Source organism: Blennius ocellaris (assembly GCF_963422515.1).
Source record: "Blennius ocellaris genome assembly, chromosome: 24".
Classification (NCBI taxonomy): Eukaryota; Metazoa; Chordata; class Actinopteri; order Blenniiformes; family Blenniidae; genus Blennius; species Blennius ocellaris.
The window spans coordinates 224,920-238,794 of record NC_137673.1 but is presented as its reverse complement, the minus strand read 5'-3'; the positions used below and the strand labels follow the sequence as shown (position 1 = coordinate 238,794).

Genomic DNA, 13,875 nt, shown 5'->3' with positions numbered 1-13,875 from the left:
GAAAACGTTTCACTGGCCTTATCTTCTCTGGTCCTGCAGACGGATTCCAGCTCTTCTACTTTACAGCTTATTTTCATTAGATGTTCCTCTCAGAAGAAGAAACTCAATTTCAGAGTCACATCGTGTCCATTAATGAAGAGGAATTTACTCTGTAGTCTAAAACATTCCTCTCTAATTGGTTGAAGGCAGGAATCAATTAAGTTCCTCAAGTAGATTAAAGAGGCTGCTGTTCATGAGGAACCGCGGTTTTACTCTTACTCAGCAGCGTCACTCTACTAACACTGATCTTCTAACTGATCTAACTCTGTTCTACTAACGCTGATCTACTAACTGATCCAACTCTGTTCTACTAATGCTGATCTACTAACTCTGATCTACTAACGCTGATCTACTAACACTGATCTACTAACACTGATCTACTAACGCTGATCTACTAACGCTGATCTACTAACGCTGATCTACTAACTGATCCAACTCTGTTCTACTAATGCTGATCTACTAACACTGATCTACTAACTGATCTACTAACTGATCCAACTCTGTTCTGCTAATGCTGATCTACTAACTCTGATCTACTAACTGATCTACTAACTGATCTACTAACACTGATCTACTAACACTGATCTACTAACTCTGATCTACTAACTCTGATCTACTAACTCTGTTCTACTAATGCTGATCTACTAACGCTGATCTACTAACTCTGATCTACTAACTCTGATCTACTAACTCTGATCTACTAACTCTGATCTACTAACGCTGATCTACTAACGCTGATCTACTAACGCTGATCTACTAACTCTGATCTACTAATGCTGATCTACTAACGCTGATCTACTAACTGATGTACTAACTCTGGTCTACTAACGCTGATCTACTAATGCTGATCTACTAACGCTGATCTACTAACTGTGATCTACTAATGCTGATCTACTAACACTGATCTACTAACTGATGTACTAACTCTGATCTACTAACGCTGATCTACTAATGCTGATCTACTAACGCTGATCTACTAACTGATCTACTAACTCTGATCTACTAATGCTGATCTACTAACACTGATCTACTAACTGATGTACTAACTCTGGTCTACTAATGCTGATCTACAAACTGTGATACTGTGTGGCTGCAGGAACTCCACCATGACGGAGTCCTACGACTGCACCCAGTGTGCACAAAGCCTCTATGGCCACAAGTACATCCTGAAGGAGGGCGCCCCCTACTGCCTGGCCTGCTACGAGCAGCTCTTCTGCCACCACTGTGAGGACTGCCACAAGCTGATTGGCTGCACCAGCAAGGTGAGGGCTGTGGTCCTCTGTGGCTCCTCCTCCTTCAGGAGCTTCTACACCTCTTCTCCATCTCCTCTCCACTTCTTCCTGGTCTCCACAGATGCCATCCTGATGTTTAGAAAAGAACAGAGAGGATCTGCTTGTCTTTTCTCTTCATTGTGGTTGAAGGCGGATGTTGTTCAGTTGAATGCTTTTTCTTGTGGTTCAGAGGAAAAGACCCTTCATGACTCGTAGACGTACTTTGTACCTCAGTAGGTGTTTGTGTCTGCAGGACTTGTCATACAAGGAGCGCCACTGGCACAGCGAGTGCTTCCTGTGCAGTAAGTGCTCTCGCTCGCTGGTGGAGCGGCCGTTCGCCGCCCGGGACGACCTGCTGCTCTGCACTGAGTGCTACAGCAACGAGTTCTCCGCCAAGTGTCACGCCTGTGTCAAGACCATCATGCCAGGTGAGGCAGTACATGGAATACATTGACAGTGTCAAGAACACCAAAATGTTCTTACAAACAAATGCATTGCTAAAAGACAAGTACAGGAAATACAATAAAAGTACCGACACAGAGAGCTCATGTCACATGACTGAAAAATGTCTTTTATCCAGTAAAACATCGAAATAGTCAGTGATGTTTTTACTGCAGCGACTTGTTTTGGACACTTTCTACATTCCTCCGAGGAGAAACTCAGCAGAACATCCTCATTACATCATTAGCTCAGCATGACGTCATCGGCTGATCCTGACATCAGCACTACGTGCAGCTTGAACCGACGTCATATTTACAGTCACTCTGTCACTTCCTCCTCCAGGCTCCAAGAAGATGGAGCACAAGGGCAACAGCTGGCATGAGAACTGCTTCAGCTGCACCCGCTGCCAGCAGCCCATTGGCACCAGGAGCTTCGTGCTGAAGGACGCCAACAACTACTGCCTGCCCTGCTACGAGAAGCAGTTTGCTCTGCAGTGTGTCCACTGCAAGAAGGTACGCCACCTCCTCTCTGCAGGACGCTCTACAGGACAGCTGTCACTGAGTGCAGAGGCTTGCCTTGGTTCATGGTTCATGGTTCTTGGTTCATGGTGAGGACAGGAACAGGATGGACACTCCAGTTAAACACTGAGACACCCAGTGGGAACAGGAGGACGCTCATATCCACTGCTGCTCACTTTCTCCAGAGGGACCCAGGATTGTTCAGCGTTGCACATTAGACCAAACCTTGTTACCTGATGGAGGCCAACAGTCAAGCGGGAGCCTAGGAGCCAGGAGCCTAGGAGCCAGGAGCCAGGAGCCAGGAGCCAGGAACTAGGAGCTAGGAGCTCTGCCAAGATCACGTTTAAAAATAGAGTTTTATTGAGGGATGCTTTTCTTTATAATGTTGGGTGCTCTATAATGTGATGTGTGAGGAGGAAGATGCTCTATCATGTGAATGTATTTCCAGCCCATCACCACCGGGGGGGTGAACTACCGCGACCAGCCGTGGCATAAGGAGTGCTTCGTCTGCATCAGCTGCAAGCAGCAGCTGGCCGGCCAGCGCTTCACCTCCCGGGACGACTTCGCCTACTGCCTGGACTGTTTCTGCAACCTGTTCGCCAAGAAATGTGCCTCCTGCACCACCCCGATCAGCGGTACAGTCTCTCTGACCCTGGAAACACACTGTTCTCTTCTATTGACAGCTGGTGGTCTGGGAAATCCTCCTGCTTTCATTTGTACAGTGACATTCTGTCTCCAATGAAGGAATGAACATTATTGATGATTCATGCCCTTCATGTAGGCTAATGCAAGGGTTCCAAAAGTCATCAAGTAACAACAAGAAAATGTTAACACAAGACAAGAAACGACAAAAAAAGGTGATCTAAGAGCAACAAATACTTAAAATATCTACAGAAGTATAATGAACCTAAACATTTGGATCAAATTCCTTCAGCTTCATCCTCTTCAATTGAGTAGTGGAGGAATAAAAAGGTTTTTTCAAAGAACTCCTGCGACACGCTGGGAAGTTGCTTCCTACAGTTCTCATCATGTTGCTTGGTTTTGTCTTTGTAAGGTCACAACATCACGACTTGTATTTGTGATACATTTACTGGACTCCAGGAAAACTAACTGACAGTAGGAATAGGAACTCCCATGAACTGTAACCTTAACCAAAAACAAGTCCGTCCAGTCTAAACAGGTCCAACAGGAAGTGAAGTGTCCAGTCTAAACAGGTCCAACAGGAAGTGGGGCGTCCAGTCTAAACAGGTCCAACAGGAAGTGGAGTGTACAGGTCATGTGTTCCCTCACTGTGCAGTGTCCCGTGATTCCAGGCTTGTTGCACGTTGTCACCAGGCCGGTCTCTGTGTCTGCTGCTCTCAGGTCTCGGGGGAAGTAAGTACATCTCCTTTGAGCAGCGCCAGTGGCACAACGACTGCTTCAACTGCAAGCGCTGCTGCGTGTCTCTGGTGGGCCGAGGCTTCCTCACCTGCAAGGACGACATCCTCTGTCCCGACTGTGGCAAAGACGTCTGAGCATCTGACTGCGGTTCCACTTCACCTTTGACCTGTGCTCCATATCAACCTTCTGCTCTGTCGCTTGCATGTGCTGATCAAGCTGTTTGTCATGAAAAGGCTTTAACAGCAGAAACCTCCAGTGGATCTGAGAAACTGGGTTGAATTGTTGTGTGGTAAAGCTACAAACATTCTACTTTGAACTGAATTTTCAGTGATATCAGAATAACAGGTTTTCTGTGATGTTACTAATGCGCTTCGCCTCCACTTACTGGCTCAATAACAGTTTATTGTCTTCACTCTGAGGACGCTGTAACCTTTGACCTGTGGAGAAAACAGGAGCTCAACATGCTTTGAAACCACAATGTTGTGAACATTAATTCCAGCTTGTTGCTGAATTTCAATTTAACCCGTTGCACTATTACTAACTCACAAATCATGTGTTGGCATGTGGCGATCCTTCCCTTGTAAATGCAGCTAATCAATCTATAAGGTGTTCCACTAACGGTTACTTTACATCAATGTTCAAAATGTCTAGAATTCAATAAAAGTTGTATTTATCTGTATGATGTTTACAGTTGTGGTTGTAAATGAGTGTTTTGGATTCTAAAACTTCTTCAGAAGAAGCTAAATAACCTTCAAATGACAAACGGATGAAAGCAGCAGTGATAAATCCAGTGTGTGCAGGTTTTCCTGCCTCAGCAAATCCGGTGGTGAAAAAGAAAATGCTCAGGAAGGAGGAAGGAGCCTGAGATCTGTGTGTTTCTCTGTTTGTACTGTGAAATATAACCACACCGTTTGTAATGATGTAAATGTTCCATTTACCAACCAAAGTGTTATCACACACGGAGACGAAATACCAACTTTTACTAAGTGAAACTGATATAACTGATGACCTACAAATAGTTTCATAGATACAAATTCATAATCACAATGGTGTTTCTCTAATATTTAATACCTAATATTTTATGCATTGTGATGGTATTGTATTTTGTTCTTGTGTGTTTATTGCCGCCACAGAGAGTTGTCACTGCATTTCACTGCTGCTAACACTGTTTTAATATTGCCTTCAGAGTGACAAAACATCATTCTATTGTAATCTAATCTAATCTAATCTAGTTTTTACCTCAAAACACAAAGTATATATTCAAATAGTGGGAAATGATGGTTTATGTACAAAAACAAACCAAGCATTAACTATTCAAGCAAGATTAAATAACACATTTGATAAAAAAAAAAAAAAAGACACTTTGTTGGAGCCCCATTCTGTCACTGGAAGTCAAACCAAAGTGTCTCTACTGCCCCGGGGGCAGATTGGCTCTGGTTCATTCCAAAACAACTTTTTCATGGCTTCATTCCAAAACAAAACACAATCTGTTGAGTCTTATAGCAATGACCGCAGCACGGGACCGACGGACCTCCCACTCCGTTCCAGATTTCTCCAACTTGATTCACGATGGCTGACGTGACGTCACCTGGAGAAAGACACCATCTTTGTTTGGCGTACCAGAAGTGGGTCAAGGATTTTTTTCCAAGTGGGAGATTGAAACAAGTGAAAATACGAAATAAATATTGTAGGACAGGGGTGTCCAGCCCTGGTCCTCCAGGACACCTGTCCTGCAGGGTTTAGCTCCTCCCAGTTTAACACACCTGATTGCAATGAGGGCCAATTATTGGGGTTTTTCACAACCTTGGTGATGACATCATCATTAGATTCAGGAGGTGCTGAAGCAGGGTGATGACATCATCATTAGATCCATGTCTGCTGAAGCAGGGAGAGAGTAAAACATGCAGGACAGGTTCCTGCAGGACCGGAGTTGGACACCTCTGTTGTGGGAAAATGGTGATTGAAAATGGAGAACCTGAAGGGAGCATAGTGAGTCCACTGTTGTTCTTTATAATGATAAATACATATTGATGGTTATAGAAAATTAAATGGGGGTGTCACTCTTTGCTGATGATGGGACTGTGTGGAAGAGGGGAGGGAATGTGGGAGTTTTCATTAAAAGTGTACAAAGCACAATCACAAAAATGGAGGAGTGGTCCTTTAAATTGGCTTTTACATTGTCAGTGGACAAGACAGAGGTGATAGTTTTTAAAAAGAAAAGAATTGGCACTGCAGGTGGAAATGGGAGAAATGCCACTAGAGATCAGGAGGTTGCAGGTATCACTGCGAGATTGGGTGAATCAACAGGGGCATCGTCAAATCATACAACAAAAAGCAGTTTAGAACCGTGTTGGGAAAAAGGGAAAAGAGACATAAAAAGTTTTGGACAATGACAAAGAACACACAAGACATTGAAATAGCACATGTACGTATCAGTCCTACAGTACCACTCCCAATTGTACCACCATGGATTGTGCCAAGTCCTACAGTCGACCTCACTGTCAGCAAAAAGAGTCAAGACACAAAATCTGTCTGTAATCCTGAGACAATACAATGATACATCAATGAATACAACAGTTCCATCCAGATATATACTGACGCATCAAAGAACTCAGCCAAGTCAGGGGGAGCTTTTATTGTACCAGAGGTTCAGGGATATCACTTGATGTTTGACTTTCTTCTGGAGAGTAAGTTAGTGGAGAGGATATCATTTTATTGATTTGTCGAGGTTTTTTCTTTTTTGTATGTTTTTTGAGTGAGGGTGTGGACGGCATGATCCACACTCCAAACCAGTAGGTGGCGGTCATGCACCGAGACGTCGTTGGCCAACCATCATAAAACAATAAGAAGAAGGCGTACCGGGTCACAGCGCAGACAAGACTTGTTATTTTAGGTAAATGTCAAAACATTCAGAGGCTAAGGAACAGGGAGCAGAAATATTTTTTTGTGTGGGTTCCTGAGCATGTTGGCATAACTGGGAATGAGAAGGCTGACAGGCTGGCAAAGAAAGCAACAATCACAACAAACACTGGCATAAACATCATGTTGGCGAGAACAGAAGGGAAATCTATAACAAGGAGAGAAACACAACAAATATGACAAGAACAGTGGGACAAGGAGGAAAGAGGACATCTTCAGTATTTAAAATGGAGTGGGAGGGATGAGGAGAGGAGGAGGCAGTAGGGAAGAGGAGACCACGCATACTAGATTAACAATTGGCCATACTTATCTGAAAAGCAACAAACACATAATGGGGAAACATCCAACAGGCCGTTGCAGTTTATGTCAAGCACCAGAGACAGTGGAGCATGTGCCAGCGACCTGTAGGAAGTCTGGGCAAGAAAGAAGGAATATAAGATAAGATAAGATAAGATAAGATAAGATAAGATAAGATAAGATAAGATAAGATAAGATAAGATACGCCTTTATTGATCTCACAGTGGAGAAATTTACTCGTACATTCAGCTCTTAAGGACACACATGAGGAAAGGAAAGACAAGGAATGTGCAAACAGTTAGTAGAATAGAGGTATCTCATATACAATGACTATCAAATAGGACTAAAAAGAAGATAAAAAGCACAACCTATAATAAAGTATAATAAGTTCCAAAACAAAATATACAATAGGATGGGGGGGGGGGGGGGGGGGCGGCAAAGTGTAGAATAAGTACAATAGACATACTATAGTAAGAAAAAGAAAAAAATATCAGTGTTGGCAGTGCAGGGTCAGCCCTAAGTGGTCAATTAAGTGACGAATAGATAAGGTGACTTAGATAAAGTGGCACTGATAAAGTGTCATAGATGCAGGGGTTGTTGCACAGAATATGATGGAGGGATTGAGGAGAGAAGGACTGGAAAGAGGAGGAGTGAAGGAGATACTGGTGTGGGGAGAAAGTGGAAGGGCAGGAAATGTCCTAAAAGCAGCGGGTTTATTGGGGAACTATGGAGCGCTGGGTCGTGATATGGAGAGGTAGAACCAGCAGATGGCGGTAATGCAACATACATGGATAGTAACTGCGATGAAACCAAGCAGAAGAAGAAGAAGGCGTACCGGAAGTAGGCTGCAGGTGCAACCGGAAGTGCCCCAACCCGTCTGAAGAGCTGAAGCTGACGGCGTTTATCTGCAGCGTCGCTCTGAAGAAAAACCAAGAAGAAGCAGGAAACCGCCACCCGGAGAGTAAGCACCTGGTGTCTCGCCGGTTCCCGGACCCTCGGTTGTTTGATGAAGACTAACATTGTGGCGCTGAACGTTTTTCTCCGGATGCTGCGGTTCGCGAGGCGGCTAACGTTAGCAGGGCATTGTTAGCCTCCCTGCTGCCTGAATAAACGGTGAAAACATCCGGGAGGACGTTAGAAAAGGCTGGAGAACAGGGTTCAAACTCCGCGGGGAGCTTCTCTCAACACTTTAAACCACAGACCAACATCCAAGGGAGAAATGAGCTCGAATGTCCCTTAACCCAGGGATCCGTTACTCGTTACTTTCTCAATATAATAACGGTGAACTGTACGTAAAATCAGTTCTGTTGACATCAGGAATATTCGAGTATTATTGGGGATATCGGAGTAGTATTGGGAGTATCGGGTTTGTTTTAACTGTTGAAGGTTTTATGAAGCCTCATACTGACCAGGTTTCCAAAACAGACGACGGAGAATTATGACATTACAAAGTCAGCTAAGCAGATTTTAACTTTTTCTTCTTCTCGGAAACTTCAGAATTTATTTCCATCTGTTCCTTTGTTCTTCCTATAATGAGTGGATGTGTACATGTTTGTAAATCCTGAGTGTTTCGTGGACATCAGCGGCCACAGTGGTACTGCAGACCTGCAGCTGTGCCTTGTTTTCTGACTTGTTACTGTACAATGCAGGAGTCTTCAGTTCCAGGCACCTTTTAGCTCCCCGGAACTGAAGACCCGTGCACACTTCTAACACTTGTCCTTCTTTGTTTGGATTGTCATTTGTCTTCAGCTGAAATGAGTGCTGCTGTACCCAACCATCGACGGACCAAGCCTGGAGGTAAAAGTGACAATCACAGTATTCTCACGACATCTTTCTGCAGCAGAATACACATGCAATGAAACGTTCACAGTTCTTTTCCTCAGAACCAGTAGTAGAGCTGAATACTCTAATACTTCTTTTCAACCACAGCTGTGTCGTAACACAAGGCACATATCCAGAGGTGTTTGTTTATTCATTTGTACTTTTAGTACTGTATGAGGCGAGAGCGCTAATCAGTCTGCCACCTCGTGGTTAGCAGGCATGAAGCCACATGTCCAGAGGTGTAATAAACCATTTGCCTGCAGGCATTAAGCCTGGAGCTGCCAGCAGCGGTGTGACCGGGCCGACCTCCCAGATCCCCGGCTTGTCGCAGACCGCCACTGAGACGGCTCCAGCAGAGAGGACCAGCGGCCGGCGGGTCGGAATCTTCGAGTCGGACTCCGACTATGTCAAGCTGGCTAAAGGAGGGGGGCACAAAGGTAAAGGAGGGGGGCACGGAGGTAAAGGAGGGGGGCACAGAGGGAAAGGAGGGGGTCCACACAAAGGAAGAACATGAGTTCCTGTGGATGATCTCACTGGAGTTGGTGTTCAGTCTCAGCTCATGCTCTGATGTTGGGTGACCCAGCTTTAGAATTACTGGCAGTACTTTTATTTTGAAACGTGGTTTCCTGTGGTGCAGGACTCCTGAGCCACGACCTGGACGATGCGGACGACGCACCAATGAAAAACTACGAGCCTGCCAACTGGTTTGGAGACGAGGATTCCAACAGGTAAGAGTCCTCTGCTCCGTCAGCTCCTCCACCCTCTGCTGGTCCTGGGCAGGTCCATTGCTGGGCTGCAGTGTGAGCAGCTTGACGGTTCCAGAGGAGGAGGCTGTCAGGGCGTAGGCGGAGAACGGGCTCAGCTCTCTCTCCTCAGCCCTGATCTCACATGGCGTGTCCCCGTGGTTTTGTGCTTTCAGTGGAAGCAAAGCTGTGTCTCCTGACAGCCAGATGAAGGGCGGCAGGCAGCCTCTGACTGCTCCGTTTGGCACTGATAACGGTTCGTCCTGGGAGAAAGACTCTGATAGCTATTCCCCTAATAAGGAGAAGGTGAATGGACCCAACCAGTCGCTCCGGCACAGCTCCATGCTGCTGTCTCATCTTCTCATGATTGATCTCATTTGGCCTCAAGCGTTCCTTATGTTCACCTTGTTTTGCCTCATCCTCACGTTGTACTTTGGTTACAATTCATTTGTGTTTGAGTTCCTGTGAATGCTTGGTGCCCATGTGATTTTCTTTCCAAGATAGAGGAGTTCAGAACAGACTCATTTCCCTCTGAGTCACAATCCGGGCCACGTAACTGTGAGCTGCTCGGAACGACAAGCGTTTCCACAATATGTTCAACTCTTCATTTCTATTGTTGCTGTTTGGGTTGAAAGCAGTTCAGTCCTTTTCCATTGCATGACTAATCATTCCAGGCTCCTCCCCTCATCCCACCTTTCATTTGCCTGGGTTCCTCCAGTGTGGGCTGATCGTCCTCCACTGTGACGGAGTGAAGCTAACGTGTGAAGCCCTGTCCCTCCTGCAGGTGTCTCCTGATGGTGTGTCCTCCCCCTTGGAGCAGCTGTCCTTAACCAGCAAGTACAAGAGAACGTAAGCCACTGCTTCACTCCTTCACTCCTTCACTCCTTCACTCCACAGTGAGTGGAAGCAGGTCTAAGAGCTGCTGTGTTCCACAGGTCCTATGAGAAGAAAGCTCCTCCTGTCAGCATGACCAAACTGCTGAGTCATGGTTACATGGAGGACAAGAAGAAGTCTCCCAACGATGACGACACATCAAGTATGAACTGAGACCTGTCCCCTACTGTCCTCTACCGTCCTCTACCGTCCTCTACTGTCCCCTACTGTCCCTACCGTCCCCTACTGTCTTCTACCATCCCCTACTGTCTCCTACCGTCCCCTACTGTCCTCTACTGTGTCCTACCGTCCCCTACCATCCCCTACTGTCCCCTACTGTCTCCTACCATCCCCTACTGTGACTGGACATTCCAGCTCCAGCCTTTCGTCAGCACTGTGGATCATTATTTAGCAGGAATAATGAACCCTGAGCTCAGCTCCAGAGTCGTCACATTTCAAGTTTGGTCATTAGAAGATTTGAAAAGTTTATTTCTGACATGTTGGAACAACCACAACAAAGCAGAATATAAGTACATACAAACAAAAACAGATACAAAATAAATAATGGCTCAAAAAGGAGCAAAGCTTATTGACTCCTCCCCTTTTCCTCCTCCACCATCAGTCATGTAGTTATTATGACATTTACCATAAACTCTATATATCCATATTTACAGGAGTAAAAACAAAACCAGACATGTAAATATGAATCAACAATAAAGTAATTTGAAAGTAGTGGTCAGATATACTCAGACAAGTCTCAGCTCAGATGTGAGTGTAAATGATTGGACAAGTGTGGTCCTCCATGTCGTCCTCTCCCCAGGTGTCACCTCTGAACAGACCAGCACCATGGCCACGGAGGACGGAGACGATCTGGAGTAGTGTGGCGTCGTGGCCTGGAGGTGGCGTCGTAGCTCCTTCCTCCAGGATCTCTTGTTTCTTGTACATCCACTGACTGTTAGGTTTTGTACTCATGTTAATGCAATGCTACCGTCCTCTATTTATTTGCTTCAGTTGGTTGTGAGTAGGCGTGTCTGTGACTTTAAGTTCTTGTTTCTCCATTTAAAGACGAGTTGGGGCTGGAAAGCAGCCAGCTGATGAATTGACACAGGTTCTAGGTCTTTGTGTGCAGCCTGAGGGCTCTCTGGAGGGCAGGCTTTTTGGAAGGGGTCCATTTCCATTGTTGCTCTTGTCTCTCAGACGTCCAGCGTGGTCTTTAACGCTCCAGCTTCTTCTCTACTAACGTCAGTGTTGGAGCATCAGCACTGCCAACAATGTCCTCTTCATCACAGTGGCTGGAAGTCCCTTCAGCCACCTTCAAGCTGAAAGCACAGGACTGCTTCCTGCTGAGTAGACGTCAGGACAAGTTGGACAGCTCCGCTGGGCCCCGTGGAGGGACACCACCAGTTCCACCAGTTCCACTGCTGCTCTGTACTCAGTCAGCGTGACGGCATGAATCATGTTGAACAACCACACCATCAGTCCATTGTCCCCAAACGCCAGCAGACAATGACACTCCACTGCTTTGTCCACTGTCCACCACAGGGTGGAGTGGTGTGTCTGTCCTCCACCGTCCACCAGAGGGCGCAGTAGTGTGTTGTCCTCCACCGTCCACCAGAGGGCGGAGTGGTGTGTTTGTCCTCCACCGTCCACCACAAGGTGGAGTGGTGTGTCTGTCCTCCACCGTCCACCAGAGGGCGCAGTGGTGTGTTGTCCACCACAGGGCGCAGTGGTGTGGTGTGTTGTCCACTACAGGGCGCAGTGGTGTGGTGTGTTGTCCTCCACCGTCCACCACAGGGTGGAGTGGTGTGGTGTGTTGTCCTCCACCGTCCACCACAGGGTGGAGTGGTGTGGTGTGTTGTCCTCCACCGTCCACCACAGGGTGGAGTGGTGTGGTGTGTTGTCCTCCACCGTCCACCACAGGGTGGAGTGGAGTGGTGTGGTGTGTTGTCCTCCACCGTCCACCACAGGGTGGAGTGGTGTGGTGTGTTGTCCACCACAGGACGCAGTGGTGTGTTGTCCTCCACCGTCCACCACAGGGTGGAGTGGTGTGTTGTGGTGTCCTCCACCATCCACCACAGGGCGCAGTGGTGTGTTGTCCTCCACCGTCCACCACAGGGTGGGGTGGTGTGGTGTGTTGTCCACCACAGGACGCAGTGGTGTGTTGTCCTCCACCGTCCACCACAGGGTGGAGTGGTGTGTTGTGGTGTCCTCCACCATCCACCACAGGACGCAGTGGTGTGTTGTCCTCCACCGTCCACCACAGGGTGGAGTGGTGTGTTGTGGTGTCCTCCACCATCCACCAGAGGGCGTAGTGTTACATCCTGAGCTCTGCTATGAACACCAGATCATGTGGTGAGATGGAGTTCAGTTGGCTTCATTGCAGCCAGTGTACTGCAGTGTACCTGTCCAGTGTACTACAGTGTACCTGTCTAGTGTACCTGTCTAGTGTACTACAGTGTACCTGTCCAGTGTACTGCAGTGTACCTGTCTAGTGTACTACAGTGTACCTGTCCAGTGTACTACAGTGTACCTGTCTAGTGTACTACAGTGTACCTGTCTAGTGTACCTGTCTAGTGTACTACAGTGTACCTGTCCAGTGTACTGCGGTGTACCTGTCCAGTGTACTGCAGTGTACCTGTCCAGTGTACTGCAGTGTACCTGTCTAGTGTACTGCAGTGTACCTGTCCAGTGTACTACAGTGTACCTGTCTAGTGTACTACAGTGTACCTGTCCAGTGTACTGCAGTGTACCTGTCCAGTGTACTGCAGTGTACCTGTCTAGTGTACTGCAGTGTACCTGTCCAGTGTACTACAGTGTACCTGTCCAGTGTACTACAGTGTACCTGTCCAGTGTACTGCAGTGTACCTGTCTAGTGTACTGCAGTGTACCTGTCCAGTGTACCTTTCCACCCGTTGGTACAGTCAGTTACAGTCCAGGTGTATTCAGTACAGGCAGGGAGTACTCGGTGAGGAATACAGTGGTGTGTTTTTTCAGGGTACTCAACAGGAAGTGGAAACTGGTTGTTTTCCTTTCCAGTCATGTTCAGTGTTTAATTAGAAATGTTAGTTCTCCAGAGACTGAGGCTCATGTTTACCACTGCTCTGACTCGTCTTCACAATAAATGGGCATGTGCATGTACCCTGGCTGCTGTCATCCTTTCTGTCCTGCAGCGGGACGCTCCTGCTGCTCCTGCTGCTCCTGCTGCTCCTCCTGCTCCTCCTGCTCCTCCCTGTGGATACCTGTAACTACACTGAACAAGAATATAAATGCAACACTTTCATTTTTGCTCCCATTTTCATGAGCTGAACTGAACTCAAAGATGTAAAACTTTCTATAGATGCCAAAGTCTGCAATGTGGTTCTACACTTTTATTTTGGTAGGATTCCAAATCCAGACCTCCAGGGGAAAATCGAGTTGATTTAATTCATCATTTTAACTTACTTTGTTCTCAACACACTCTACTTTACGTTGAATAAAGCCTTTCAACTGCAATATTTCATTTGCGATCTAGGATGTTATTTGAGTGGTCCCTTTATTTTTTCAGCAGCATATGTTGAGAAAGACCTCAAGAGC

General features: G+C 46.6%; 2 protein-coding genes across 2 annotated transcripts; both read left to right on the top strand.

The window, feature by feature from the left end:
- Nucleotides 1-1,145: 1,145 nt before the first annotated feature.
- On the top strand, nt 1,146-4,247 carry LOC308147411 (four and a half LIM domains protein 2-like; the record flags this gene model as incomplete). The annotated part of the gene is made up of 5 exons (XM_080519542.1): nt 1,146-1,301; nt 1,564-1,738; nt 2,094-2,263; nt 2,718-2,904; nt 3,632-4,247. The coding sequence occupies 5 exons, from the start codon at nt 1,146-1,148 to the stop codon at nt 3,781-3,783; spliced, it is 840 nt and encodes a 279-aa protein (XP_080375668.1). The 3' UTR covers nt 3,784-4,247.
- A 3,452-nt stretch (nt 4,248-7,699) lies between these two features.
- cUnh7orf57 (chromosome Un C7orf57 homolog) lies at nt 7,700-13,440 on the top strand. The gene is made up of 8 exons (XM_080520071.1): nt 7,700-7,826; nt 8,615-8,662; nt 8,950-9,123; nt 9,324-9,414; nt 9,606-9,735; nt 10,214-10,278; nt 10,365-10,465; nt 11,123-13,440. Exons 2-8 carry the CDS (start codon nt 8,620-8,622, stop codon nt 11,179-11,181), a joined length of 663 nt encoding a protein of 220 aa, XP_080376197.1. The 5' UTR covers nt 7,700-7,826; nt 8,615-8,619; the 3' UTR covers nt 11,182-13,440.
- Nucleotides 13,441-13,875: the final 435 nt, after the last annotated feature.

Coding starts and splice junctions, on each gene's coding strand:
- cUnh7orf57 (XM_080520071.1), top strand. CDS start 8,620: ATGAGTGCTGCTGTACCCAACCATCGACGGACCAAGCCTGGAG. Junction 8,663..8,949: donor TCGACGGACCAAGCCTGGAG/GTAAAAGTGACA, acceptor ATTTGCCTGCAG/GCATTAAGCCTGGAGCTGCC. Junction 9,124..9,323: donor TAAAGGAGGGGGGCACAAAG/GTAAAGGAGGGG, acceptor CCTGTGGTGCAG/GACTCCTGAGCCACGACCTG.